Source organism: Tursiops truncatus, chromosome 20, assembly GCF_011762595.2.
Source record: "Tursiops truncatus isolate mTurTru1 chromosome 20, mTurTru1.mat.Y, whole genome shotgun sequence".
Lineage (NCBI taxonomy): Eukaryota > Metazoa > Chordata > Mammalia > Artiodactyla > Delphinidae > Tursiops > Tursiops truncatus.
Window position 1 is genome coordinate 41,744,765 of NC_047053.1, and position 27,313 is coordinate 41,772,077.

Sequence of the window (27,313 nt, forward strand, 5' to 3'; positions counted from 1 at the left end):
ACAAGCCCATCTCCTCCAGGAACCCTCCGGCACTGCAGCCCCAGAACTCTCCGTTCTCCGAAGCCCTATTGCCTCCAGGGGCCGCGATGACTTTCAATTCGGAGACATGGCTTTGTCAGGCAGTTGGCACGGTCTTGGGAACCATAAATGAGGCCTCTTTCTTTGGGATTCTCTACTCACCTCCCCGCCAGCCTCTCCCCACGCAGAAGTGCCTGGTATAGGGCTGAACTCACTGGGTGATGAATGTTGATGAACGTCTTTTTCTTCTTCCCACTGCAAAGCAGCCCAGCAGTATCTGTAGCCCTGGACAGCCAGGATGCCTGTGCTGGCATTGGGGCTCTCCTTCTGAGCCGGTGACCTTGGGCAAGTCACTTGAAATCTCTCAGAGCCCTGGTTTTCCCGACTGTAAAATCAGGCAGGGATAAAGCTATTCTTTGGGCTGGTTGTGAGGATTAAATGAGGTAACGTGTACAGTGTGCCTGGAACATTGTAGGTGCTCAATAATCGGCAAGGTTGATCAGTCAGGCTTCCAAGGAGCCCTAGGTTGGTCTCTCTGGCCTCATCCTTCTTCTAGCTGGAATCCTCTTTCCTAGATGTGAACCTTCCAACCCTAAGCTCCCCACCTCCTGTCCGCTGTTGTAAGTGGCATCAGGGAAGGGGACACACAGTGGCTATGTAAGGATCATAGGAAAGGAGGGTGCTGTTGGAAGACAGAAAAGGCTACACAGTGGGGGGTAGTCAAGTCACACTGCCAGGCTGATGCTTCTACTAACAAGGCTCTCAGGTACCTGGGTCTGCCTCTCTCGCTCCCCTCTTTGTGCTGGCTTCCTCCCCCTGCACCCTTTCTAAACAGGTCTTTCTGCTTCTGCTTCTATTAACTCCTCGTTCCTGTTTCTCTCAGAACTTACAGCCTGCACGTGGCTCATCATGACTGCTCTGACACCCCCATGGTGCCATGGCCATTCAGCTCTGGGGCCCAGTGGCATCTGCCATGTATCCTAACACATGTCTGAGGGGAAAAGGGGGACCCCACACTGGCACTTCCGGGATCTGTCAGAGGCTGTGGCCAGTTGTGAACTGGCTGCCCAAGGGTCAGGCAGCCACACCTGGTCCAGTTGGCTGTGGTCGTGGGGACAGGGTATCTGCTGCAAGCATGGCCACCAACATAGTTGCATGTCTAATAGAATAAATATTCAATAGACACTGTGATTATTAATAGTAATAGAAACTCATGGAAATTTATTAGTAAAGGAAACCACCTCTTGTGAGCTGTTCTAGGTGGTGAACAATTCCCTCTACCTGCACAGACCTCATGCCATATTGTCTGTTCTGCACACCCAGACTTTATGGACTGCATCTGCTTGAAGCTTGATATACTCATATGCTTGTTACAACAAATACTGCTCCAGGAAGCAGTCCCAGGGTCCCCAAACTTGACCGAGGCTATTGAGAGGACTTTCCCCTTTCCCCAAATGATCTCTGATGTTATTTAAAAAATGAATTTGTGATGTGAAAAAAAAAAAAGGCAGTCCCTGCTCTACATCTTCCCTTGGGCTCACCCAAGGAGCTCCAGACTCTTCCTTTCCTCTCCCTCCTTCCCTTCCCTCCCTCCTCCCCAGTTATGAGGTCCTGCCCCAGCAACCAGAGCAAAAGCCTGAACCTTCAGCCAGGAATCTCTGAGAGGAGACAGCAGGACAGGGGGACAGTGAGGGCTTTCACTCCCTGTTGCCCCTCTGATGAGTGCTGGGAGCAATGAGATGGGGCAGAAAATGTTCCTCCACTTCCAACACCTGCTCACTCCCTTGGGCGGAGGTCTCAAGGAAGATGTGATGTACGTGTGGGAAAGGCTGGCAGGACACTGCCCAGCTACCATGAAGTCCCTCCGAATGATTTAGAAACAGCTATTTCCTCCTCCAGGCATTTTATTTCCAACTGTCAGAAATCGTCACTGCAGATATGCCTGTGATGCGGATGGTGCCCTCCTATGTGGGGTACCCTTTTGCAGTGCACAACCTGAGCAGTTGTACGTGGCAGTCCTAACGGTGTATACCCGATCGTCCTCTGCCCCATGAGTGGGAAACTGGACCTTGCTGACCATTAGCTATCTATCCCCCCAAACATTCCTCCATACCCATTCCGAGCGGGGTCACCACCACCTCTCTGTGTACCCAGCCCCAGCCCTTTGGAGTCACCCCTCACTCCCTGGCTTCAGATTGAGGTGGACCTGGATGCACATCCCCGTTCCAGCACTTACTAGGACTGTGACCTTGGCTAGGTCACACAGCCTCCCTGGGCCACAAGTCCCTTATTTGTTGTTGTTGTTGTTTTGGCCATGCTGTGTGGCTTGTGGGATCTTAGTTCCCCAACCAGTGATCAAACCTGGGCCCAGTAGTGAAACCACAGAGTTCTAATCCCTGGACCACCAGGGAATTCCCACAAGTCCCTTATTTGTGAAGTGAGAGTGGTGCCAGGTCTCATGTGGGGCTTTACTGAGGATTAGATGGGACAGCAAATGAAACCCACCAAGACCAGGGCTCGGCGCCTGCTGAGTCCCCAACATTAATCCCGCTCCCCAAATTTCCCCATTTACACTCCAAACTCTGGCCAAGGAAGAGCATCAGTATCTGGCTAAATGGGTAGGTTATCTCTGTAGCCCTGTCGTTGCTGGTGGAGTTCGATTATCCAAGTTAAGGGGTGTAAGAGCAAAACAGATGATATGTGAAATACTTGCAAGAATCCTAGACTGGGTTCTTCCCGAAGTGAAGGTTACTGAAACCCTTACCCCTGAATTTCTGTATTTGCACATCTGACTCTATTTATCCCAGGGAGTTACTGAGCAGCACACCTTCACGTTAGAAGGACACAGCTCAGCGGGTGGCTTCCAACCAAGACATCAACCAACCTGTGGCCCTGGGCACCTCTGCTCCCCTCCAGCCTGGCTCACCAGGGAGGCTGATCACCTTCCACCGTGGAGGAATTGCCCTAACATATTGAGTATTTATCAGGTGTCAGGCACTGTGCTAATTCATTTCACTATCTTATTTACTCCTCCCAATTTCTTCAGAAATTGACTTTACAGTGATCACCTGAACTGTTTTTTTTTTTTTTAAAGGGCTTCAAATGCTTGGCTTTTTATTTATTTATTTTTGGCTGTGTTGGGTCTTCATTTCTGTGCGAGGGCTTTCTCTAGTTGCGGCAAGCGGGGGCCACGCTTCGTCGCGGTGCGCGGGCCTCTCACTATCGCGGCCTCTCTTGTTGCGGAGCACAGGCTCCAGACGCGCAGGCTCAGTAGTTGCGGCACACGGGCCTAGTTGCTCCACGGCATGTGGGATCTTCCCAGACCGGGGCTCGAACCCATGTCCCCTGCATTAGCAGGCAGATTCCCAACCACTGCGCCACCAGGGAAGACCTGAACTGTTTTTAATCATTGACATTTGCAGTATTACATACTTTTCTTCCTCTCATGAAAAAGATAAAACACAAAGATATACAAAACGTGTCCTTGTTCTTTGCCCTTAAAACTCCATAGAAATGCAGAGAACAACCTCAGACTTCCTCTGGGTACATCCCTAGAAACCAGACTCTTCATTCAGAGTAGTTCAAAAACTACCACCGGTTCCGAGGAATGCAGCTCGTGTCCCTGGGAGCCCCAGGTGGAATTCGCCACGCCCTGTTCCCTGTGCATCTTCTTGTGCTTCCCTCCTGGAAAGGAGATGAGGGTTTACTAGCTGAGGCAAATTTCAGGATCTGTAGTGAGCTGTTACACCAACTGCCCCTAACCACCGCCCCACACCCGGCAACACTCATTGTCTGCGCCTCACCAGCTGCTGTTCCTAGAAGCCCCAGCAGGTGTCACTGTGACCCCGGCCATCCTCACAGGCCCCGGTTCTGGGTCGGTGCACACACACGTTTGTGGCCTGGGGGACTCTCAGAGGTGGGACCTCACCACTAAGGAGTCCCACAGGGAGGGTCTTGTCCCAGAGAGAAGGGCCCTGTCTCTGCTTCACTCTTTTCCAGGACCATTTTAGGGAAGGGCTGTGGTTCAGTGAAGGTTCAACCTCATGGTCAAGGGGCTGAGGGTGCAGAGGGTGGAGAGTGAAGGGCACAGAGGGGATCTAGACCCTCCTCCCTTCCCTCCAACCCAGCGGGATCTCTTCTTCCATTGCATTAGGAGAGTGTCCCCACCACCAAGCCCCCTCCCCACTTCAACCTCCCTGACCACCAGCCCCGAGCTTTGGGGACTAATCTTGGTGACTGCTGAGGGCCCCTCAGGATCAGGAATCACTATATTGATGAGGAGTTAGAAGGCACAAAGAGGGCTGTAGGTCAGGGAGGCTTCCTGGAGGAGGTGAGTGTGGACCCAAGAGATTAATTCATGGCTCTGCCCCACATTGAGAACAAGGGAGATGAGGGGCCAATCTGGGGGATTCAGTACTGTCTTGGGGGAGAAATGCCGATGGGTGAGTTCATCAGTGGCCATTTGGGGAGATGTTTCTGGGGTCAGGGTGGGCTTCTCTCCCCCCACAAGTCAGAGAAGCAGGAGCCACAGAATAAGAGGGTGTGAGGGGATGGGAGAAGCTGGGCAGGAGTTATAAGGGGAAAACAGGACGCTAAGCTGTGAAAGCGGAGAGGGAGACCTTCCTTCGAGGCTAAAACTGGGTCCTGTGAATGGGGGAGGGGTGTGACAGCCCAGGGAGTGGGAGGGGGCAGGGAGGAAGGACTAAACCCCGTGCCCAGCCTTTAGAACAGCACTGAGCCACCAGGGGTGTTTGCTTCCTTGAGCCCTTGGCCTTTCTTGGAATAGAAAGTCAGTGACAAGCCAGGGAGATGGGCTTTTCCACGAAAGACTCTCAACACCTCCCATTGTAAAACCCAACCAGAGGACTTCCCTGGTGGCGCAGTGGTTAAGAATCCGTCTGCCAATGCAGGGGACACGGGTTCGAGCCCTGGTCCAGAAATCCCCCCCCCCCCCATGCCGCGGAGCAACTAAGCCCATGTGTCACAGCTACTGAGCCTGTGCTCTAGAGCCCGTGCACCACAACTACTGCAGCCCGCACGCCTAGAGCCTGTGCTCCGCAACAAGAGAAGCCACCGCAATGAGAAGTCCGCGCGCGGTAATGAAGAGTAGCCCCCGCGCGCCGCAAGTAGAGAAAGTCTGCGGGCAGCAATGAAGACCCAACACAGCCAACAGTAAATAAACAAGCAAACAAATAAATAAAAATTTATTTACAGAAGAAACCCAACCAGACCTCAGAGGGCCCAGCAGAACTTCCCGGATCCCCTAACGGCCCATCTCTCCACCCCTAACCCTAACCCGCCTGCCCTCCCCCAGAGGCCCTCAGGCAATCAGTACTAGTCACCACCCACCCCTCCAGCCACTGAGCAGGACACCACCAACCCCCTACACCCACACCCCATTCTCCCCTCTGAGAGTTTGCAAGTTTGCCCTTTTGGTTATCACCTCATGGAGATTTGGCCCTTCTGGAAACAAGTCTTGACACCTGGGGTGGGGCCTGGCCCCGGGTGGATGAGGACAGGAAAGAAGAGAACCAGGAAAAACACACGCTTCAGCAGGAACAAGATGCAAAAGAAGTTGGAGGAAGAGCAAGCCTTCGCACCAGGAGCCGCAGCAGACCGCTTCTAGTGGGCAGTCTCACCCGCCTGCTTTCTCCAGGAGTCCTGTTTTCCTGGACACTGCCTCGCATGGAAAACATCTCAATGCAGACACACATGCAGAGTAAGAGATTCCTTTGAAGATGCAGCGACTTCTCCATTTTGTGCAGAACTGGCCTCTGCTGAGCTATTTCACTCCCTCATTCACTCCCCGGGGGCCAACTCTGAGGGGCAGCAGGGGATGCAGGGCTGCCCACTGCCCGGGGCAGGAAACAGGTGTTGGAGCCCAGGCAAGCCTCCGGCAGTGCCCCTGAAATTCAAACAGAACTTCCCAGACGCCCAGCTGGGAGGTTGGGGCCGGCTGGCTAGCTGTGTCTTTCCAGCACTAACACTTTGATGCTTCGAAGGGGGTTGGGAAGGCTCACAGGACTAGAACTCAGACCTTAGCGGCTTCCGGGGGAGCAGAAGAAACCCCTCCTCCTCTAATTTGACTGCTACACGAAGCAACAGATATGGCAGCCTGTTTTCAGGGGGGCACAAGAACACAATGTTGAAGGAACCCTTATACCACGGAGCCCACACTCAAGTCCATCACGACCGGTCGGGCCTTCAGATGAGCTGCCAGGCGCACCTAGCAGAGGGTGCCCTGGTCTCATTTACTGGCAGCCCTTGGGCTGAGCGCACCACGCACAACCCTCACGGTTGACATCCATCGATTGACCGCCGGGGCCTCGTGTTGCCAGCGGCCCTCACCCTCCATTTACCCCCGTGGCTGTGTGGCAGACTCCTCATGGAAACAGACGCAGTCACCAACTGACCAGGCTGCAAAGACACTGTCCCCAGGTGCCAAGGCACAGCCTAGGGCAGCCTGTTCCCACGTGGGATCTGTGACAAGGACCAAAGGGCCAGAGTGCAGGCAGGGGGACTTGTCAGCCCCCCAGCCTACCCTTCGAAGTCCCCGGTTGAGGATTCCCAGACACCTGCACACCCCCAGGCACTAAGGGCCCACCCTGAGCCCACAGAATACTGTGACCTGCCTTGTCGGATTCCCCCAGTAACCCCATCCCGATGCCACCGGCCCTGCCAGCTTCCTGGGGACCCTGGCTGGTGAGTTTCACCCCGGAGGTGGCTGTGGCATTTTGGTGGCCAGGGCCACCGCCTTCCCGAGTCCTTTTCCGTTGCTCTGTAGCCCAATCTCGTTCATCCATAACCCTCAGGAGCGGGTGGCAGGGCTGGGGGCGACAGGGGCTCTCTCCAGGCAGCGGCGGGGGCGGGGCCGGGGGCTCCCCTAACTGCAGAGGCTAGCCTTACACACCCAGCAACACATGTCCCCCTTTATGGACAGGGCTTTCTCTCCTTGCTTAAAGGCAACTGTGAAAAGAGCAGGGCTGATTCTAGCTGCCTAGCCGTCTCCTGGCAACAGGCCTGGCAGGAGGTCTTTCTTTCTCCACCCCCCCACCTCCCTTCTCTCCTCCACCCCCCACCCCTTTCTTTCCCCCCTGTGTCTTGTGTTGTGTATCATTAAAACTTCCCTCCCAGCCACTTCGCAGCCAACAACCAGGCCCTTCTGGGGCCAGTTCCCTTGGGGCAGCTCAGCCAGCCGGGCCCTGGGGGTGGGGGACCTGAGGGGTCAAGCCCCCAGAGAAGAGCCTTTGTGTTCTGGAACCAAGGCTTAAACTCAATTTGGCAACCTTCGGCATGTTCACGAGAGCAGCCACTAGAACTGCCTCCACCCAGGCACCTCTCCCTTCTCTCCTCTCCTCCCTCCTTCCCTCCCAGGGCTCCGTCTCTCCTGTTAGTGCCTTAAGCCTGCCAGTAGGGCCCCTGGGCACTGCCCAGCCCTGCTAGAGCCTCACCGGGCTGGACACCAACAACCCCTCACCTAGAAGGACAGTCCCAGCCACAGGCCTGCAGCCAGCGCTGGCCAGTGTCCTAGTCCGCCCTGAAAGCAGCAGGAACGCAAAGGGTGGTGGTCGCGGGAATCATGGGGAAGGGGGCCATCCAGTCCATGATGTCAGGACCAGAAGGACTCCTCACTTGGCCACTGTAGTCTAGAGAGACACCGGGACCCAGAGAGGGTAAGTGCCTTGCCAAGGACACACAGCCCACTGGGGAAGGCTGAGGCCGCGGCCCTGGTTTCTGGTCTCCCTCTTCTGTAGCTCTTTACACCCCTTACGGGAGGGAAACGGGCGGCTCTCTGAGGCCGACGCAACTTCTGGGGCTTGATCTGCTTCCTCAAGTCCTTCTGGCTCCCCCATACAGAGAGCCTCTGTCAGGCCTGGACTGGAGACTCGGCTTCCCCCTCCACCCCTCCCCCGACGGGAGTATCTGGGTCACCAAGGCCTGGTGCCGGGCCACCCCGTCATCCAACACATTCGTAAGGCTGGACGGCCGGCCCCAAGGCTCCTATCTGATACCTCAAGGCAGGGATGATGCTGGGGTGGTTCTCAGCTCACAGCAGGGGTAGCTGCCACTGAGGACTCCAGTGCCCTCCCATTCTGCCAGCTTCTGGAGCTAGGTCAGCCCCCGGGGCCCTGGCCAATCATCAGGTGCCGGCCCCTAAGGTGCCCTGACCACACAGTGGGACTTGCTGGGCACCCTGAGTGCAAGCGCTCAGCTCCGTTGTCCCCACGATCCAGTGTTTTCCAGAATCCAGGCATTTCCATGCCGCCTTCACTTCACGGGTGTTCTGCTATTACCACTTTTCTTTAAATTCATTTGCTTTCCTTTTAATAACTTCAATTACAGAGGAAACTTTAGATCACTATGATTTTCAACAATTTCTTTCTAACCAGAGGCTACGCCACTCCAAAGACTGAACGTGTGACCTTCTCTCTTTATTACAAAGGGACCTCAGTAAGCGTTGCTTTAGCACCAGACAGACTCTCTCCTCCCTCGACAATAATCAGGAGGAGTGAAGGGAACCGGGATAGGAAATGTGAATAGATGAGATTTCTCACGTGTGACTCCACGTGATTTAACACCACGCTTCATCTCGTGGGGCATCCATGGTCCTCTCCGGCCTCTGAGAAACATTACCATTAGCCATGAAAATGCTCTTGAAATTCTAGCCTTTGGCCAAACTGTATTTCAGACTTTCTTAAATTCTGGAGCAGAAAAAAAAAAAGAAAAAAGATAAGAGAAAAGAAAGTAAAAGAAAAATATTTTGGTTATGCCACGTTCTCTGATTTGGGTTTCAGAAAATGATTTCTCCTCTTAGCACCACCCTCTTAAATATGTAGAACAAAAGGCAGAGGGGAGACGGTCAAACTCGGGGTAGGTAAGGAGGACGAGCGGAAGGAAGCCTTTCGGACCACGCAAAGCAGGGAAGCTGGGAACATCACCGTGGTCACCATCAGCCTTGAATCAGGAGACGGTCTGGTCAAGATTTTGCCACTTGTTTGGTCACAAGTTAATAATAAGTTTTGGGGAACCAGCATTTGTGGTCAACTGTATGCCCCCAGCTCTTGGGGTAAATTATGCCATTTGACCCTGTGAGCTGTGGTATTAGGACATGTACCCATTTGCCAGATAAGGAAACAGGCGCACAGGAGTCTAAATAACTTGCCCAAAGTCACAGCTAAGCAGTAGAGTCAGGGTTGGAAACTGCCCTTGTCTGATCACAGAGCCCATGCATCCCCACAGTACTATTCTGACACCCTCTCCCCCAACCCGAGACCATCTGGCCAGTGCGGACAGACCCGAGGAGATCCTGGCCCCTCAGATAAAAGGGTGAGTCTGATGCGCAGAGGCCTGAAAACGGTGCGTAGAAAGTAGAACCCAGCTCTCTGTTCACAGATGAGTCTTCCGCCAGCCCCTCCGAGCAGCCCCAGAAAGTGGTGCATGGATGTGTGGGAGGGGGGAGCCTGAGGAGGCCAGCGACTGTAGGGCCGAGATCACAGGTGGAGGAGGAGAGAGTGTGGAAGGGAGGCAGGGGAATTGCTGCAGCTTGTTTTTCTTTTTTTAAAAAGTGAAGATATAATTCGCACACCGTGAAATCCACCAGTTTACAGTATACCATTCAGTGGCTTTTGGTATATTCAGTAAGTTGTGCAAACATCACCATTATCTAATCCAAAACATTTCATCACCTCTAAAAGATACTCTATACCCATTAGCAGTCAAGCTGCAGTTTCTTAAGGAAAAGGAAAAGGCAACACCAGATGGAACGCTATTCCGGATTAGTTTTAAGCCCCATCTCAACCCTACACACCCTCCCTTTTGTTGTTTCCTTCTTCCCCCAAGCCATCTCCGAGTGAGTCTCCCAGCTCCAGGCTCCAATTGCAACCTCATTCCCAACCAGACTAAACCCCCAAACCAAGAAAAAGAAAACCAACCAGCCCTTAAATTAAAGCAACTCAATTTGTAAGTCAATGAACAACACTTTACCTAACTGCCCTATGCCAGACACTATGGGCAGGAGGATACAGAATTCAGTTAGAAGGACTTTGGGTGCAAGTAACAGCCTGAAGTAGCCTAAACAACAAGGAAAATATGTTATTTCACATAACAAGAATTTCTGAGGCAGGACTCCCCTGGGGTCAGCTAATATGTCAGCAATGGTGTCAGAGACCCAGCTTCTTTCTCTCTTTTTCTTCTTTTCTTCCTCTGCTAGTCAGCCTCATCCTCAGGCAGCTTCCCTCATGGCACAGAATGGCTGCTGCAGCTCCAGACATCACACCCAGACACAATAATGTCCAAAAACAGGAAAAAGGGACATGTCTTAGTATCATTTTAAGAGCCCCCGAAAACTTAGGGCAGAAAAGTTTTTGTTCCCTCCAGCAGACCTCCCCTCATGTCTCATTAGCCTAAACCGGGCCCCGTGCCTGCCCTTAAACAAATCCCTGGCAAGGGGAATGGGTGTCCATGATTGGCTTAGATGAATCAGAATTTAACCACTGAGCCAGGCTGGGGAGCCAAAACAAACTGGGGACCCTTGCCAGCCTGGAGCAAGAGGCCACCAGCAGTGTGGGCTACACTACAGCCTAAATAGAAGTCTTTGCCTTTGAGAGGCTCAAGAAAGAGCAGCTGACTGTCACAGAGGAATGGAAGGGGCACTTACCCATCACTTAACATGTCCCAGGTGCCATTTCTGACACTGCAGGAATCACTCCACTGAACAAGCAACAGCCCTTTGAAGCAGGTGTTATTATACCCATTTTGCAGGTGAGGAAACAGGCTCAGAGAGGGTAGGTAATGTGCTCAGTGTCACACAGTTGAGAGGCAGCACTGGGATTCATTGGGGTTGTGGTGGTGCCATGAGATCTGGGCTCTAAGACCACCACTCAGACAGAGGGTCTCTCCAGACAGATATATGAAACTCCATTCAAGCCTTACCTGGAAGCCAAGGCAACAGAGCAGAGGAGGTGGGCTATGCCAGGTGTGGAACAATGCCAGACAGGTGCCCCTGGTCTGCCCAAGGACTCGCCTACACCTGTGCCAGCCACAGCTACCTGTTCCTGGGTACCTGCTGGTGAGGCAGCTCTGACCCCATTGCGAGCTCACTGGATCCACATCCACATGTCCAGGCTCCTTGGACCCAGAGCCAATGGTTGGGCCCATGTGAGTTTCCAGCAATGGCTGCTACTGGCTGCATTGTTTTGTGGGGAAGGTAATTAGCTGGCAGAACTCTGGAGGGTGCAAACCAGGATTTGACCAGAAATTTCTGTGTCATCTCCAAGGATAACAGCAGGCATTAGGCTTGCTCTATCCCATCTCCCTAATGGGCCCCCACAAAAGTCTCCCCACGAAGACGCCGGAGATGAAAAGAATCTTCACATCTCTTACCTTGGTTTAAAGGAAATATTTATTTGATCTTCTGTTGGAAAACTGTGTCTCCCACAGATGGCAAGGCCTGGACAGTTTTTGGTCATCAGCGCTTACCCTGTGCTCTATGAAAATGTGTTGAATGAATGAGCCATCCCCCCACCCTGTGGACATAGAGCACCTACTGCGCTCCTGGGGTCCCCTTGAGGATGGACCATTCCTCCCCCAGAGCTTGGCCTCAGGCTTTGCCCACAGCAGGCGGAAAGTATGTGTTTGTGGGTGATGGGAAAAACGGAAACACTTTCCTGCCCTGAAGCCCAGGTGAAAGGGGGCCACAGCCTGGCTGAGGTTGGAGACAGAAGAAAGCAGAGATGGTTCCTGGGTTGCATCTGGGGCTCCCCTTCCTGGTTATGTCTCATCCACTGGGGAATGGAAAGAACACTGGGACCAAGAGAAACTACGTCAGCCACGCACAGACAGCCACGCCGAGGTCTGGCTCGACTTCCTCAAGGAAGAAGCACTTCCCCGGGCAGGAATGGGCCTTGGGTTAGAGCCCCAAGGCCTCAGGCAGGCCCGTCATGTCTGGGTGTGGGCTCAGGGCTTGGAGGCAAAGGCAGAATAATGAAGGATGGAAAAAGACCGAAGAGTTGGAAGAAACGGAAAGTGGGGGAGGGAAAGAGGGGGCAGAGATGGGGGCTGGCAGCACGAGGCCCACCAAGCCCCAGGTGTCCTGTGTTGTGGTAACTTCCCGACAGGCTGCCAACCCCTGATCTCAGCCCGCTTGGGGCAGTGCAGGTGTCATCTGAGGGGGAAGCAGGTGCCAAAGCCGGAGTAGGGTAGCTAGGGGGGAGTGGCGAATTCTAGGTGCCAAGATCTCAAGATGGGGACCCCAAAGGGCCATAAGGACCTCAGACAATGGTCCCCCATCTGAGGCCTCAGCCGCTGCCTCCCCCCTTACTCCCTCAGCCAGTCATTGGCGGCGTTTATTAGGGGCCTGGGCCAGATCCCGCTCTGGGTGTTGGGCCTTCAGCAGAACTGAGATTTTCGAGTAGGAAAGAGACAACATTAAATGGGCAACTTAACAGACACATTCAATATGGAATATATGAAATACAAGGTCAGTGTTTAGGGCTATGCAGAAAAATAAAGTGGAGTAAGAGGCCCAGAGGAACAAGGTGGGGGAGCAGCTAGGAGGATGGGGCTGAGGGTCTCGCCGAAAAGGAGATTTTGAGGTGGGTCTCAAGTTGGGGTGTCAAACAAGATTTTCCTGAACAAATCCTTCTGGCAGAGGCTCCTGGGCGCCTGAGGAGCTGCTTAGCTGAGGCTGACAGGAGCAGAAAAAGCAACCCAAGACAGCCACTTACTCCTCAGCCCCTAAGAGGAGAAGAAAGAAACCCAGTATTTATTATTCGCCATCCTCAGTCTGGCTTTCTGTCAGCACGGTTCTCATTTAACGCTGACAACTCCCTATGAGATATAAAGTATTGTCTCCACCTCGGATGGCACAGAGGAGGCTCAGAGATAACAGGCAGCTGGCCAGGGGTGCCCCCAGCCCATTTTTCTGTTGTCCTCTCCTTTCTAAAGGACTTTGACCCCAAATCCCTTTCCAAAATGCCCTTGGGGAACTAGAGATGACTAAGACAGGAGGAACTACTGGGACAGGGAAAACCCCTTACCGCCCCACAGGTGGCACCTGTGATCTTGGGGTGCTGGTGGGCCAGGCCAGGAAGGACTCAGTGACATCACCCTGCCGTTTGCAGCCTTCCGTGTCTCGACACAACGTTGAGGCAGCTGCACGGAACCCGCCTGATGCCCAGGAGTGGGAGCCCGGGGCCTCACATCACCCCGCCCGCGCCCGCGTCCTGCATCTCCGGCGTCCTGCGTCTGTGGCGCGGCCCACTCTCCCAGGGGAGCCACCTGGGTGGGGAGGAGAGGGGAGCCTGAAGCCACGCACACCTTATCCCCAGCTAAGCTCGGGGATTGCGAAGTAGATTAAAAGCATTCACTCACGAGGATGCCTACTTAACCGGGATCCCCAAAGATCCGGGCTGCTCACCGACAAAGGCTCCGGCTCCCAGCCCGCCGGGTCGGGGGCGGGGCGGAGCCACCTTCCTCGCCTGCAGACTTCCTGCCTTATTATCAGCACCGCCGCCAGGGGGCGCGCCGGGGCCGGGAGACCGAGAGGCTAGTGGGCTCCGGGTCGCCTTTGTGCGTTCGGTTGGCGTTTGTTGCTCACCTATGTGCTTACCCAGTGCACGCTTCCGGCATTTCCAGGACGCTGCCTCTACACTGGGCGGTTTAAAGAAATCTCGTTTGATTAATTCCTGCGCCACCACCCACGCTGTGGACCACCTGCCTCCTGGTTGCCCTCTCCGGTTGTCTAGCTTTCTTTCTAGTGGCCTCCAAGGAGAACCTCGCTTGAAACCGTTCTGCGGCTCCTGTAGCTCTTGGGGTAAAGTTAAAAGCCCCTCTCTCGGTCGGAGTCCGTGGAGGGAGCTCCCACGCGCCCCCTTCATGCTGTTCCCCGCGGGAGTCGCGAGGTTGCAGACCTTCCGCACTTGCTGCTTCCCCCGCCCGCAGCAGCTTTGCCCTCTCCCCTCACCCTCCCCAGGCTGGTCTGGGCTCCTGGCTCCTGGGCCCCAGCAGCCTTCGGGCAAGTTTCGAGCAAAAGTGAAGCGCACAGCGCTGGATCGAAGATGTCCTCCTCCTCCCTCCCCGCGATAGACGGGTAGCCCGCTGCGGGCGGGGATAAGGCTGGCTGCCCCGTCCTTTGTCTCGGCGGTGCCTCCGCAGGGGGCCCGGTTGAGCGGCGCTGAATACACAGCGGCCGACTGCTTGCCCCGGGGGAGCGCACGTAAAAGAGAACCTCGGGGCAGCTAGAGAGGTGGAGGTGGGATGGAGATGGGCGGTCACTCGGTCGGTCTGAGGTCCCGGACACTCACACAACACAGAGTGCTTCCCACGTGCCACCCCTCAGCCCCCAGGTCCCTTTCAAGAGGCCACCCTCCCACTCAGGCGGAGGCCTCGGGGTCCAACGCCCGGGAGCCTCCACCTCACCCGCCCTGGCTGGCCTTGGAGTGAATTTAACCCTTTCCCCACCGCGTGCAACCCTTCGTGCGGTTCGGGTGCCCACGGGAGAGGGCGTTTCCGTTCGTGACACTTGGCTCTGGGGTGCCCTCCCCCTCCTGGGCAGGGACCATTCCTGTTTTCCCACTGGCAGCGTTGGGCCGGCAGGAGGAAGGAAATTAAGCCTGTGTTGAAGGAAGGACGCCTGGCAGGGGAGGGAAAGGGCTCAGGAATCCCCTCTTCTGGGGAGCTTTCAAATGGGGGGAAACCCCCACACAGTTTCCATTCTCCAGGGCGCCTTGCCCGGCCGCTAGCAGGTTCCCACATCGCCCCATCCAGTCCGGCCGCTAGCAGGTTCCCACATCGCCCCATCTAGTCCTCTCCTTCTTCACTTCCTCAGCGTGAGGCTAGCAAAAGTCTGGGACTCCACCCTACCACCCACTTGTGTCCCTGTCTCTCTTCCATTCTCTGCCCCATGCTCAGGATCGGGATCTCCGGGTGCTGGAGAAGGCATCAGGATAAACGCATCCCTTCGGGGAAAGGCCAGCCTTGCCTACACAGCCCAGGGCCACTGGCCAGGCGAGCCAACCCCCCACCCCACCTGCAGCCTCGGGCATCTCCTGCCCCCACCTCCCAGGCTGGCACCTATGGAATTTGGGGACCCAGAAATGACCCCGAAGAGATCATCTGGTCCATCCCCCACCTGCCTCCTGGCCACCCTGAATCTGCAGTGGTGTCTTGGTGGCCAGGGAAAGGTAGCCCTCCTCAGCTCTCAGAAAAACTGACAGGCAGGATTGGAGTTCCAGCGGGCACGTCTGATCAGAAAACCAGCTGAGAGCCCCCGTTGGGGAGGACAGAGCTCCGGGTAGGACTTAGGGTGTGTGTGGAGGGCTCTCTACCCCTAGAGTCGGGGCCCTGAGGCTCCGCAGTCAGGGAAAATGGCAAACCCTCCGCAACCCCCTTTCCAGGTGAATCAGAAATACGGCACACCAGAATCAGCCCGCCACGGGGCCATCTCTGAAGGTCCCCATCTCTGCAGCCTCCACCCCGTCTGCTGTCCAGGGCAGGTTGGGGTTTTCTCTTCGCCTTGTTCATCCTTCCCCATCTCTGCCTCTCCCTCCCCTCTTCTTCCCCTTCTTTCTCCGTGGGCTCCCTCTGCTAGTCTCCCCTCCCTCTCCTCTCTCTCTCTCTTTCTCTCTCAGGCCCTCGCTTGTGCTCTCTCTCTTTTTTCACTACTCTGTCTCTCCCTTTTCACCCCTTCCCTCCCCTCCTCTCTTTCATCTCCCCCCCACCCCCCCTCCAGTCGAACACCGGGCTAGGAACGCGGCAGAAGCTGTGACAAGCCCAGGCGGCTCTCCCGACCCTCGATGCCCCCGGGCCAGTTTTCCAAGCTCCCCGCGCCCATCACAGCCTTGTGCGGAGAGGGCTCTCGGGATGGGCAGGGGCAGTGGGTTCAAGCTATGGGCACGGGTGGCCCAGATCAAAGGCTAGGAATGTCTGGCCCTGGCGTGGACTTCCTCCAGCCATGACCCCATCTGGCAGAGGGCCTGCCACTCCCAGCCTTGCAGCACTGGGGGTCAGCTCATTTGCTGCCCCTTCTGCCACAGTTCTGGGAGTCACTGCCCTCAATCCCTCTTACTGCCCTCGCTTTCTTTGCCCCAGGCCCAGGGATGATGCTCCAGCACCCATCCCTCGCCTGGGGTGCCTCTGGGGGCCTTGAGTGGCCTGGGAGCAGGGCTGCGGGGCAGGTGCCCAGGTGACAGAGGTCAAGGCCCCCCAAATCTGGCTTCCGTCTCAGCACCACTTAAGGCAGACCTAATTCCTTGACTCTGGAGAGGGAGAAGAGAGAAAGAACCCACGGAGGCCTTGGAAGGACTTCTTTCCTATGGCGAGGGGTGGGGTATTGGGATACATTTGGTGTCCACACAGGAAAGGGGGACGTTATCACCAAACCCCAGGTTGGAGCCCAGGGCCTCAGGCAGGAGAGTTGGGCAGGGAAGGGGGTCTCGATGGCAAGGAGGTCCTCCGAGGACCCCAGCTGCTCCCTATTGGGGCTACTGCGTTTCACGCGCCCCAAACTGTTCATCCACAAGATCCAAACGGGACCGCGGGTCGTCCTTCTGACCTGAGCCTGAGGCCGGGCCTGAACCCCTCTAGGAGGAGAAAGTGACCCGGCTCCCCGCGCAGGAAATGCAACTGGCTGCTGGTGTCAGTTGCAGGAAATGCAAAGGCAGCAGGAGGTCCCGATACCGATCTGATCCCTGACAAAAGACTCAAATGACACTCGGCTCTGTCCCCCGGCGCCGCCCGCAGCCAGACCTTCGAGCCTCCGCGGACCCTTCTGCGCGCTCTCGGATACCCGGGAAGCGACCTCCCGCGGCTGGGTCGCGTGGCCGGCCCGCTCGCGGGCTCGGGAGGCTGGGAGGGGTTGCATTTTCCAACCCCCTCCGAGACCCTCGGATCCTGTCCTGCCCGAGCGAAGCTTCTGGAAACATCCCTGTGCTTTCTACTCTCGATTCCTCATAGGCCCAAGTCCCAAGAGGTCACGGTCTCCCGAGAGAAAAGGAGCCACCCATCAATACCCACGCCAACCTGGCACCACGTGAACGCCCCAGTCACAGCCCCGGCTCCCTAAACCTGGCTGGCGGGGGGCCGCGGCGGTCCCGCGCCAGCAGAGGGTCCAACGTGCCGTGTCCCCCCAAGTTCCCACTGTGTCCGGGGTGCGGGCTTTGCCCAAGTTTGCTGGGCGATGCCCTTCCCGGAGCCCGACTCGTGGGCCGGGCGGGAGGGGCGCGTGATTGACAGGCTGAACTACAGACTCATCTCTTACCTTAGGCCGCGGGCGCTGATTGGCTGCTCGCTGACATCCTCAAACCCGGCTGCTCCGCGCTGGGCTCGGGAGGGGGGCAGCTGCGGGTGGAGGTGCGCTTCTGACAAGCCCGAAAGTCATTTCCAATCTCAAGTGGACTTTGTTCCAACTATTGGGGGCGTCGCTCCCCCTCTTCATGGTCGCGGGCAAACTTCCTCCTCGGCGCCGCTTCTAATGGAGCCCCACCTGCTCGGGCTGCTCCTCGGCCTCCTGCTCTGTGGCACCAGGGTCCTCGCCGGCTACCCAATTTGGTGGTAAGACTCGCCTCTTATCTGCCCGCGGCCAGATTTCTCCGCGGAGCCCCAGGGAGGTGGGGGGCGCTAGCTGGGGGTGGGCTGCGGCAGGGCTGGGGCTCCTTTCTTCTTACCTCCCTCCAGCACCCCGACTCGCCCACCTCCCTGGATTTTCTGCTGGTGTCGCCTTCAGAATCCAACTCCTGGTTTCTCTGATAATCACCATTTTCCCTGCTACTCGCTGCAGAGGCTGGAGGACTTTCCCCGTCTCAGAATGTCTCTTATTCTTAGATCCTAACCCTCCACCCGTCCCAGTCTGGGGGCCCCGAAGACCCTCCATTTGCTTGCAGTTGGCTTTCTGGAAATCCAGCGATGTCCCTGGGGCCCAGCCACTCCTCTTCTCCATTTTGGGGTCTTCATGGGCAAAATCATCCTGTTCCTTCATTGCCACTCTCACCTCCTCCGGCGCCTCCCTCAGGAGATTTCCCCACAATAACCCCCCTGTGCCTTCAGATTTTAGACCCCAGTCGCTTCAGGGATCCCCCAGGGCAGGGGGGTGGGGGGTGGATTTCATCAGATTCTCCCCACTCTGCTCTAGATGAATCTGGAGCCTCAGAAGTGAATATGGTATTTGCTGATCCGAGATGCCATTGAATTCAGATTTAATTCATTTCTTGCTTGTCCATCCTGGCAAAAGCGGGGCTTCTTGAAAATGTAGTTGTTTGGGAGGGGGTGGGTTTGTTCTTTGACCAAAAACCCAATTCTCCATGTCAAATTCGTTCCTTTTGGAAAAACCCGAGGACCGAGGAGAAAGGGAGAGAGGGAGAGGAGGATCCCGGTCCCCGAGAAATGTGGATACAAAAGACATTTTTAGTAAATAAGGCTGGGAAACCAGGCGCGGTGTTTTGGCGGGGGCCGGGTGGGGGCTGTGCGTGTGTGGGGGAACTGGCCGTGGAGTAAACAGCCCTTTGGGAGCCCCAGTTCCAGGGAGTCCCCTTGTTTTCCAAGCGGCCTCATCGACACCCAGCAGGTCCCAGAGGCCAGAGGGGAAAGACACACTGAAACCAGTTCTCTAAATTACACCCCGCCTCTCCTCAGTCTCCAGCCCCCTGCATTCCGGAAAACTTTAATTAAAGAATCTTCCCCTCCTGGATGTAGGAGAGGCTCGGCCAGGGGGTGGGGGGGTGTGGAAGGTGAGGAGGAAGAATTTGGGATCTGTGAGTTAGCAGAGGGACTGTGGCCCTGGAATGAAAGTCAGAGAGGAGTGCCACCTGCGTGTCCCCCTTTCCCTTAACCACCCTTTGCCCAGCTTGGGATAGGGGCAGCAGAGCAAGGAGATTTGGGGCCACACCCCGAGTCTGCCTGCAGGTGTTTGGGGGTGGCAGCATTTGTGTCTGGGTGTTTGGGGGGGTCAGGATGGGAATAAGAGCAGGGTATGGCCAAGGGTCTCCATTTAGAGGGTACTGAGAGTTGCTCCCAGGACAGACATCCAAGGGGAGGTCTTTCTTCTGCCCAGCCCTTCCTTCCCCGTGGCGATGGGCTGGCCTGAGGCCTCCTGTACATAAAGAAGTCCCCAGGGTGGCTGGGGCAGCCAGGGATGCCAGGTTGGGGACTTTGCCAGTTGCGAGGAAGGCTGCTGCAGAAACCAATCCTGCCCCCTGGCCCTTCCCGACCCTCTTGCCATCCCCTGCCCAAGGCCATGCTGTTCTCTTCTTTCACAGGGACCTTGGGGGTGGGCGGGGAGGGTGGGAAGAGAGGGCTTGGAGCCCCATAGGCTGCAGGAAGCAAGGGGGGAAGACCAGCTTCCCCTATCCTATGAACTGGACAAGAGCACTTCCGGGGTCAATGCTGGTGGTTGGGGGGTCTGCTGTGTAATGGTGTATTGGGGAGCATCCCGATAGGGACCACCCAATAGGAAGATGTTGGAAAAACCTGGAAAGCCAGGACATTGGCCCTAACATAATGCTGGACACATGGCTTGTTTGGGGTTGGCGGGGACAGGGATGCTGCTTTGTCTGAGCAGTGTGTGTGTGTGTGTGTGTGTGTGTGTGTGTGTGTGTGTGTGTGTGTAGGTCTCTGACCCTAAGGAGTGTCATCTGTACACTAGTGTGCCTCTGTGTGAAGGAGTGTCTGTACCTGCAACTGGATGACTGTGGACGTGAACTTGTGTGAGACGTGCCTGAGGGTCCCATGGCCCGTGACAGGGTGTACTGTGTGTCTGCACACGAGTGTCAGCAAGTGGTTGATTCTATGTGAGCGTGTGTGTATGAGACAGAGAAAGTCTACAAGTATCTATGCCCATGTAAAGGTCAGCACCTGTGTCTGCTTATGACACCACATGACTATGTTCATGACCAGGCATGTGAGCGGGGTGTGTGTGTGTGCGTGCGTCTGCACGCGCGCACGTCTGCATGCGTGCACGTGTCTTCATGATTGTATGAGGGGAGAGCTCCGCAGATGTCTCTGTGCATGGATATCAGTGCTCATGGCCATGAGCTGATTGTGAGTACGAGTGTGGCGAGGGCTATGTCTGAGTTTGCCTGTGACCCTGTCCTCAAGTGCTAGTGACCATGGCTGGGCCCATGGCTATGGATAGGTTCGCAGACATATGACCTGTAAGTGTGAACGACATCCCAAACTTGGGTGCTTGGTGGGCGTCCATGGTCCTGGAGGGACAGTCCAGCAGACACAGACAAGGGTCTAATGAGGAAGCTGCAAGGGCCACAGTGACCTGGGATCCAGGGCTGGGCAGCATGGAGAAGGGGGACGGCGCAGAGCCTTCTTTGGCACAAGCTCATCCTGTCTGTCTGAGGACTGTGGTCACCAGCCCTCCCCTCTTACACCGTTTGTCTTTGGGCTTGGAGCTAGGGTGGTGGGTGTCATGTTCTCAGGGCCGGGGCAGGGGGCCAGGGCTGGGACAGTGACAGTAGAGTAGAGGGGCCTCAGATTCCTATTCCTGCTCTGCCCCCAGGGCAGCCAGATACCAGTTCTTTAGCCCATCACGGCCTGCGCTCTTTGGCCCTCCCAGCTCACACATTCCCTAGGAGAGACTTTAGGGGGAAATAGTTCAGCTGGGATTTCTGCCCCCATCACCCCTCAAGGAGGGCACCCCCATCCCAAGCGTTCTGTGCTGCTCAGGCCCCAGCCCTGAGAGAAGGTAGACCAGAAGCCTGAGCTACAAGGGGCCTCAGACAGAGGCTCATGGAAGGAAGAGACACGTTCCAGGGCCTCGCAGCCAGGTAGTGGCGGAGCTGGGACAGGAAGCAGTGGCAGCAGCACTGATTTCTATAATTCTTCTTGTCAGTCCCAGTTAGCGCCTGGTAGAGGAACTTGTCTTTCTTTTCCTTCCTGGGGGAAAAATGAACGATCTTATTAGGGCCCAGCCTAGTGCCTGCTGCATTCCGGAGGCAGAGGCCCTGATGGAAGGGGCCTGTGCTGGGGGTCGGGAGCCCCCCTCTGTGGGACACATCCCTCTGGGTCTCTGTTTCCTTACTCAGGAATCACCAGCCTGCCCCTGCTTCACAGCTTGGGTGAAAGTGCTCCGCAGAAGTCAAGGGCAGTGAGCTGGGCAATAACAGCTGAGTTCTCTCTCCACCATCCTGGGAGCCATTTCCCCACTCGAGCACTTGCCCTAAGCCCTGCCTCAGTTTCCCCATCTGTCCGATGTCCCGCTGCCTCCCCCACCCACTCCCACCTCCACCCGCCTTTCAGAGGCTTGTGAACATGTTCAGTCAAACCCCGTGGGGGTCAGTGGGCTGGGCCCAGGGAGGCACCTGGAGACTGCGGGGGAGGAAGGCCCCAGGCCAGGTGTTAACACTTGTAACAGGCAGGAATTACAGCTGGCTGGGGCTGGGGCTGGCGAGGAGCTGAGCTGGCTGGAGGCTGTTGATCCCACAGACAGACAGACAGACAGATGGGCAGATACCAGATCGGATGGCCAGGCTTTAACCGGGTGGTCTCTCCCTTCCAGGGCAGGCCTTACCCTGGGGGGATGTGGTGGGGAAATTAATCCAGGTCTCTTGGAAGTGAGTTAACAGCCCTCCTGCCCACCCCACCCCCATTGTGGGCGGGGCTTGCTGTCCAAAGGGAGCAAAATTGGTTACTGATCTGTTTGTCTTCTGATGGGACCACATTTTCCCTAAAAAACAAAAACAAAAACAAACCAAACAAACAAACAACGACAAAACGCAGGTTAAATGTTACTCTAATACCAGGAGCCTGGAGCTGAGTTATGTTCTTGGAAGAACCTGCTTTAATATGTGGGGGGGGAAGGTATGGGGGGGTGGGAAGGGGTAGCAGTCAGGGAAAATTCTCCCAGAATCTCAGAGCATTTTATCAACAGCTCTGTGACCATGAGGTGAGGGATGGGTAGTATCTGGGCTCTGAGCATCTCCCTCACCCCAGGTATCCTGAGGGCCCCTGGTCTGGGGAGGGCCTGGGACAGCTGCCTGGTGGAAAGAACTTTTGCAGGGAGGTCAAAAGAGGCAGGAGCTGGACTGCAGTGCCAAGTCCTTTAGTGGGCACGCTCCCCTCCCTTCCTGCAGCTTTCCCAGTGGCAAACCCGGCCAGGCCCTGCCAGCACCCACACCCTGTGGCATCTGGGTGCTTGCTCAATCCCTGGTGCAGGTGGAGAAACTGAGGCAGACAGAGAGGGCCCTAGGTAGAAATCCCCAAAGAATAGATGCAGCCAAGCAGGTATCTCCCACCCTTCCCACTACAGAACCTAATGCTAACAAACCTGAATGGTACTCAGGCAGATGTAGGATGGAGAAGGTGTTATGGACACCAAGCGGGCGAAGGGAGCTATGAGCTTGGGGTTTTCCCTAGACTTTGAATAGCTCTCTCCTGGGTCTGGGCAGGAGACAAGGAGCTTGGGGTTGGGGCAGGAGAGGTGACTCTTCTCAGAGGATGTAGCTATCGGACCCTTCCAGGGAGCGTGGGAAAAACCAAGACCTTTCTGGCTTCAGAATGTGGTCAGCCCAGGGGTTGAGGAGGACCTGGTCTTCTAGCCTTTTGTGCCCACCCTGCCATGAGCCACAGAATCCTTCTAAAGCCACCAAGGGGGGAAAAGACATTCTCTACTCCCTGTCCCTAGTTGGGGGAGGAGGTTAGCCTGACCCCTCCCTCACAGGTTAGTGCCATCCTGATGCTACAGCTACACGTTCATGTTACTTGGGTGCCAGGAAGTGGGTAGAGCTTGAATGGAGGGACCTGTGTCTGGGTGTGGAGTTTACCAGTGACTGGCTGTGTGACCCAGGAAGAGTCCCTTTCCTCTTCTGTGCTTTAAGCCCTGTCCTCCCTCTGGGCTTCATTTTTCTTGAGCAGCCTGAGGGATGCCTTCTGCCTCTGGGAGTCTACAGGGCTATGACAGGGAGCTGATTCACGGCCGTGAAGCAGGGAGCTCCAGGTGGCCCCAGTGCCACTACCCCCGGGAGCCTATCTCCCCCAACCCTCCCTCGCCATTCAGACAGTCAGAGCCTGCCTTAAGCAGCCCAGCCCTTTCGTTCTGCAGCCCCATCTGACCTACATCCCAAAGCTGGCTGCCCCACTACTGCCAAGCCTGCCTGCTTGCACCCCCAAACCTCATTTTCCCCAAACACTCACGTTCCTCTGGAGCCAGGCTGCCTACATTCGCGTTCACACACTGGGTAACCTAGGGCAAGTTCACCTCTCCGAGCCTCAGTTTCCCCATCTGTAAAATGAGAACAGTGACTGTTTCTACCTCACAGGGCTGTTGTGAAGATTAAATGAGTGAGTACACGTAAAGCTCCCTAAATAATGCCCGGCATACCGGAAGTACTATATACATATTATTTTCACCCCCTGTGCGCAAGCTATTTTGACTCCTTTAAGTCCTGGATCTAAACTTTCCTCTTCCAAGAAGTCCTCCCAGATTGGCCTCACGTGGCTCTGTTTCCTCCTTATCCTCAGAGCCAGCTCGCCCTGTTATACTTGGTACTGGTAACCATGAGCCTGTGGCTTTATGCTTAACCTGAGGAAGTTAGGCTGGGCTAACCTAAGCTCAGCTGTTTGCCTGCCCAGGAAAGGGGTGGGTAGAGAGGGCACTGTCGTCTCCCCTAACCCTCCTCCCATCCTACAGTTTGCTGGACTCTTGCAGCCACTGCCATTTCCAGCTGAGCCACCTTGGGCTAGGCCAGGGAGGGGTAGGGGAGGCAGGTTCACGGCAGGGGGGTTGGGAGGGGGGGAGTGGCACTGGGGCCGCCTGGAGCAGCCCGAGCAGAAGTTACTCCTCCAGGAGCTGAGAGATGATTCAGAAGGTGATTTATAGACGGAAGGCAGAAAGCTTGGCTCCTGGCAGAGGCCTGCTGCTTAATTACATTCTTTGGGGGGTGGAGGTATGAGTGGGGCAGCAGCAGGGGAGCACCTTCTACCCCCTCCCCCTCCAGATCTTGTCCCTGTAGCTGCCCCAACTCCAAGCAGGGTCCCTTGGTCTCATGCTGCTAGAGAGGGAATTCCCTGTTCTCAATGAGAGACTAGGCCGGGGGGCAGGAAGAGCTTCTGGGGGTCAAGGGGGTGGAGAAAAAGGGAAGAGGCCGGAGTCCCAGCTCCTGGGACTCCTGCAGGGGAGTCTGGGATGCAGAGGGGGCTGGAGATCACTTGGTCTCCTTCCTGCTCCTGGGCAGGTGAATAGCTAACCCACCTGGGCAGAGGGTTTCTAGAATCTTCCTGAGGGTGCAACCCCATACTTTCCCCCCAGTGGCCTATCCTACAGCTGCTTCAGGGTTCTTCCTTCAAGTTGGCTTCATTTCTGTTGCTTGGTTCTCAGTGGGCTGGGGGCTGGGGATCTGGCTCTGTGCTCAGAGACTGAAACCCAGTTCTTCGGCGTTAGGCAACCTGTGGTACGTGGCACAGTGGCCGCCTTAGATCCAGAAGGTTCTCCAGGCAGGGTCAGCCTTGCATCGGAGGGAGAGAAACTTTCTTATCCTCACATTAAACTAATGTCTCAGGGAGTTGCCACAATTCAACTGCTAAAGCTAAAATCACTTCTGTGCCGCTAACAAGCAGTCCCCGTTCTGTCGGTTACCGGCTGTGGTGATGTCTGGGTTCCCTCTATGAACACTGACCCGTGCGGCAACCAGCCTGACATCTCTCCACTGTTCCTCAGTTCCCATGCAGCCTCCATCACAGCTTTGAAACCCCCAAACTCCGCCTCTAGTTCTTGAGGCCAGCAAGGTGTGTGTCGGGGGCAGGGGGTAGGGAAGCCCAGGCCGATGGAGTCTGTTCAGCGTGCACAGCCGGGAGGAGTTGGCAGGGGTCAGGATGGGGACACTAGACAGCTCTCTGGTTCCCCCTGAGGCGAGCCTTCTCAAAATGGCCTCATTATGTGTGTGGAGTGAATTCCAGAAATGTCAGGCACACCCATACATCTAGGGGAAGTATGTTGGGAGACAAGAGGGGGCAGTGTGGGGCGGTGGGAGGTTTCTGGGCAGGGAGTTAGGAAACCTGAGACCCGGCTCTGCCACTGGTTGCAGTGTGACATTAGGCAAGTCCCTTCACTGTTCTTGACTCAGTAAATAGGGGAGTTGAACAAGCTGCTGGCCTTGGACTTCCAGCTATTCGGATTATCTGTGTCTGGTACGTGGGTGGGGGCGGTCACTTGAGAGCTGACCTCAGGGCAGTGTGGGGAGGACTGAGCCCAAAACTTTATACTCAAACAGCTGTGAGGTCATGGATGAGTCTCTAACCTCCCCGGGCCTCAGTTTTCTCATCTGCAAAATGGGCCATGATAAGGCTGTTAAGAGCTTCAGAGGAATACTCTTTACGAAAGCCCTTGAGAAACATGAAGTTCTTTCCAGAGAAGCTCTCTATCATTGCTGGTCCTACCAGAAAAGAGGAGTAAGAGCCAGCCCCTAGTCAAAGGGTGCTAAGGATGGACCTGGCAGGACCCTCTGAGTCTTTGAGCTTGAGATTTGGTATTTCCAGCAGAGGAGGAAGGAATGGGAGCCGGACAGGGGAGTTCTCAGCTCCTTCCTGAGGGGGTCTTGAGGTTCAGTGGGGAACACCAAGGGGAGAGAGCAGAGGTCGGAGGTCAAGTGGCCACAGGGCATGCCCAGGTTCACCCGAACTAGTGCAGAGATCACAGGCCTGACCTGGGCTTAGCCAGGTGTAGGATTTCTAAGCAGGGACACAGTGGTGGGAGATGGGAGTAGAGGTTAGGAGGAGGAAGGGGAAAGGGCCAGGAGCTGGAAGGGGCTCTTCTGAGGTCTGTGGCCGTCAGGAAATCCAATCACCTGGATGGGCACCAGCAAACTGGGAAACCATTCACTCAAGCTAGGCTGGAAAAACAGGAAGGACCGTGTGTGTGTGTGTGTGTGTGTGTGTGTGTGTGTCTCCCTCCCTCCCTCCCTCCCTCCCTCCCTCTCTCTCTCTCTCTCTCTCTCTCTCTCTCTCTCTCTCTCTCTCTCTCTCTCTCTCTCTCTCTCTCTCTCTCTCTCTCTCTCTCTCTCTCTCTCTCTCTCTCGGTGGTGAGGGGGATGGGAGCAACAGGACCAAACACCCTGCCCCTGGGCACAGAGTCCCACTTATCTGCCAGAGCCAGCTGGGCCAGCGAGGAAAACCAATCTCTCCTCGCAGGGCCCATTGGGAATGCAAATAGGGGCTGCGGCAGCGGGAGTGAGCCAGCCTCCTGCATCCTGTCCGGCTCACCACGTATCTCCCTAACCTGGCTTTCTGAGGCTGTCTCTCCCCTGCTCTAAAACCTCCCATGGTTCCCCACTCCTTGTCTGGCACCGAGGCTCCCTAGGCTTGGCCTCCACCCATATCAGCTGTACCTTTCTTAATCCCCCACGAGCCTCCCAACATCCCTCTGTGCCTGTTCATGGAAATACTTCGCCACCTCCTCTCTCCCCTCCCCACACGCAACTGCTGAAATTCCATTTTGCTTTCCAGACCCAGACCAAAATCCTCTTCCTTTGGGAAGCCCTCCTAGATTCCCGAACCATTGCCCTGCAAGCAGGGAATATGTCATCACTCCCTTCCCTCCCCACCTCCCCCCAGCCATGCCATGTATTCCCACCACCTTCTCCCACGGGCTGTGGGCGTCTTCTGCTCCTCTACCAGACTACAGATACCTTTTAGCCGCCTCGTGCTCTCCTCCCCCAGTGCCGAGCATATGGTGGGGGTCAGTAAACAAAAACACAGCTCTGTGCTGCATGTAAAGGCAAGCGGGCAAAAGAGGTTCTGAAGAGAGCCAGCTGCACACGGTGAATCACGACAGTGCCGTGAGCGGACTGGAGGAGCAGAATGAATTAAAACCTCGTCCCTGGGTGTGACCCGGGGTTCAGGGCTCCAAGCACAGTGCTTCTGCTGACTTTGAAAGGCAGCTGAAACTGATTCCCATTGCTCAGCTCAGGCCCCACGTGGCTAACAGCCCCTAGGTTCAGAGGGTACCCAAGAGGATGGGACCCTGATCTGAGTAGGCTGCCGTCCCAGAAGCTGAGGTGCACCTTGTCTCCGTGGGCTCAGTTCCCCTGGGGTTATTTTTTCCATCCCAGCTCCATTTGCAAATGTTTCCTATCCGTGCCGTATTTCTCCCTCACAGCTCACACAATGCTTAGGTGTCTGAGTCTTTAGCTTAAAAATCCCATTCGGTGGGACTTGTTTCCCTATCCAGGCATGGGTCAGTATGTTTGTTAATGGTGTGTATGTGCCGGTCCCTATACACCCATCATGATTTAGAACGAAACCCTGCCCATTTTACAGATGAGGACTCAGGTCACAAAGCCTGTGCTCTGAACCCAGGCTC

General features: G+C 55.8%; 1 protein-coding gene and 1 long non-coding RNA gene across 3 annotated transcripts in view; one reads left to right on the forward strand and one right to left on the reverse strand.

Moving 5' to 3' along the window:
* Positions 1–11,401: 11,401 nt before the first annotated feature.
* On the reverse strand, positions 11,402–26,799 carry LOC109551415 (uncharacterized). The gene is made up of 3 exons (XR_002178173.3): positions 26,640–26,799; positions 17,276–23,239; positions 11,402–13,296 (listed from the first exon to the last, which is right to left on the reverse strand). It is a non-coding gene; the product is annotated as an uncharacterized lncRNA (long non-coding RNA).
* WNT3 (Wnt family member 3) overlaps positions 17,169–27,313 on the forward strand; it is a 49,077-nt gene continuing 38,932 nt past the window's right edge. For both annotated transcript variants that reach the window (XM_019944408.3, XM_019944409.3), the window contains exon 1: positions 17,169–17,568. In XM_019944408.3, the coding sequence (XP_019799967.3) occupies positions 17,195–17,568 (374 nt within the window). In that variant the 5' untranslated portion in view covers positions 17,169–17,194. The remainder of the gene's footprint in view (positions 17,569–27,313) is intronic.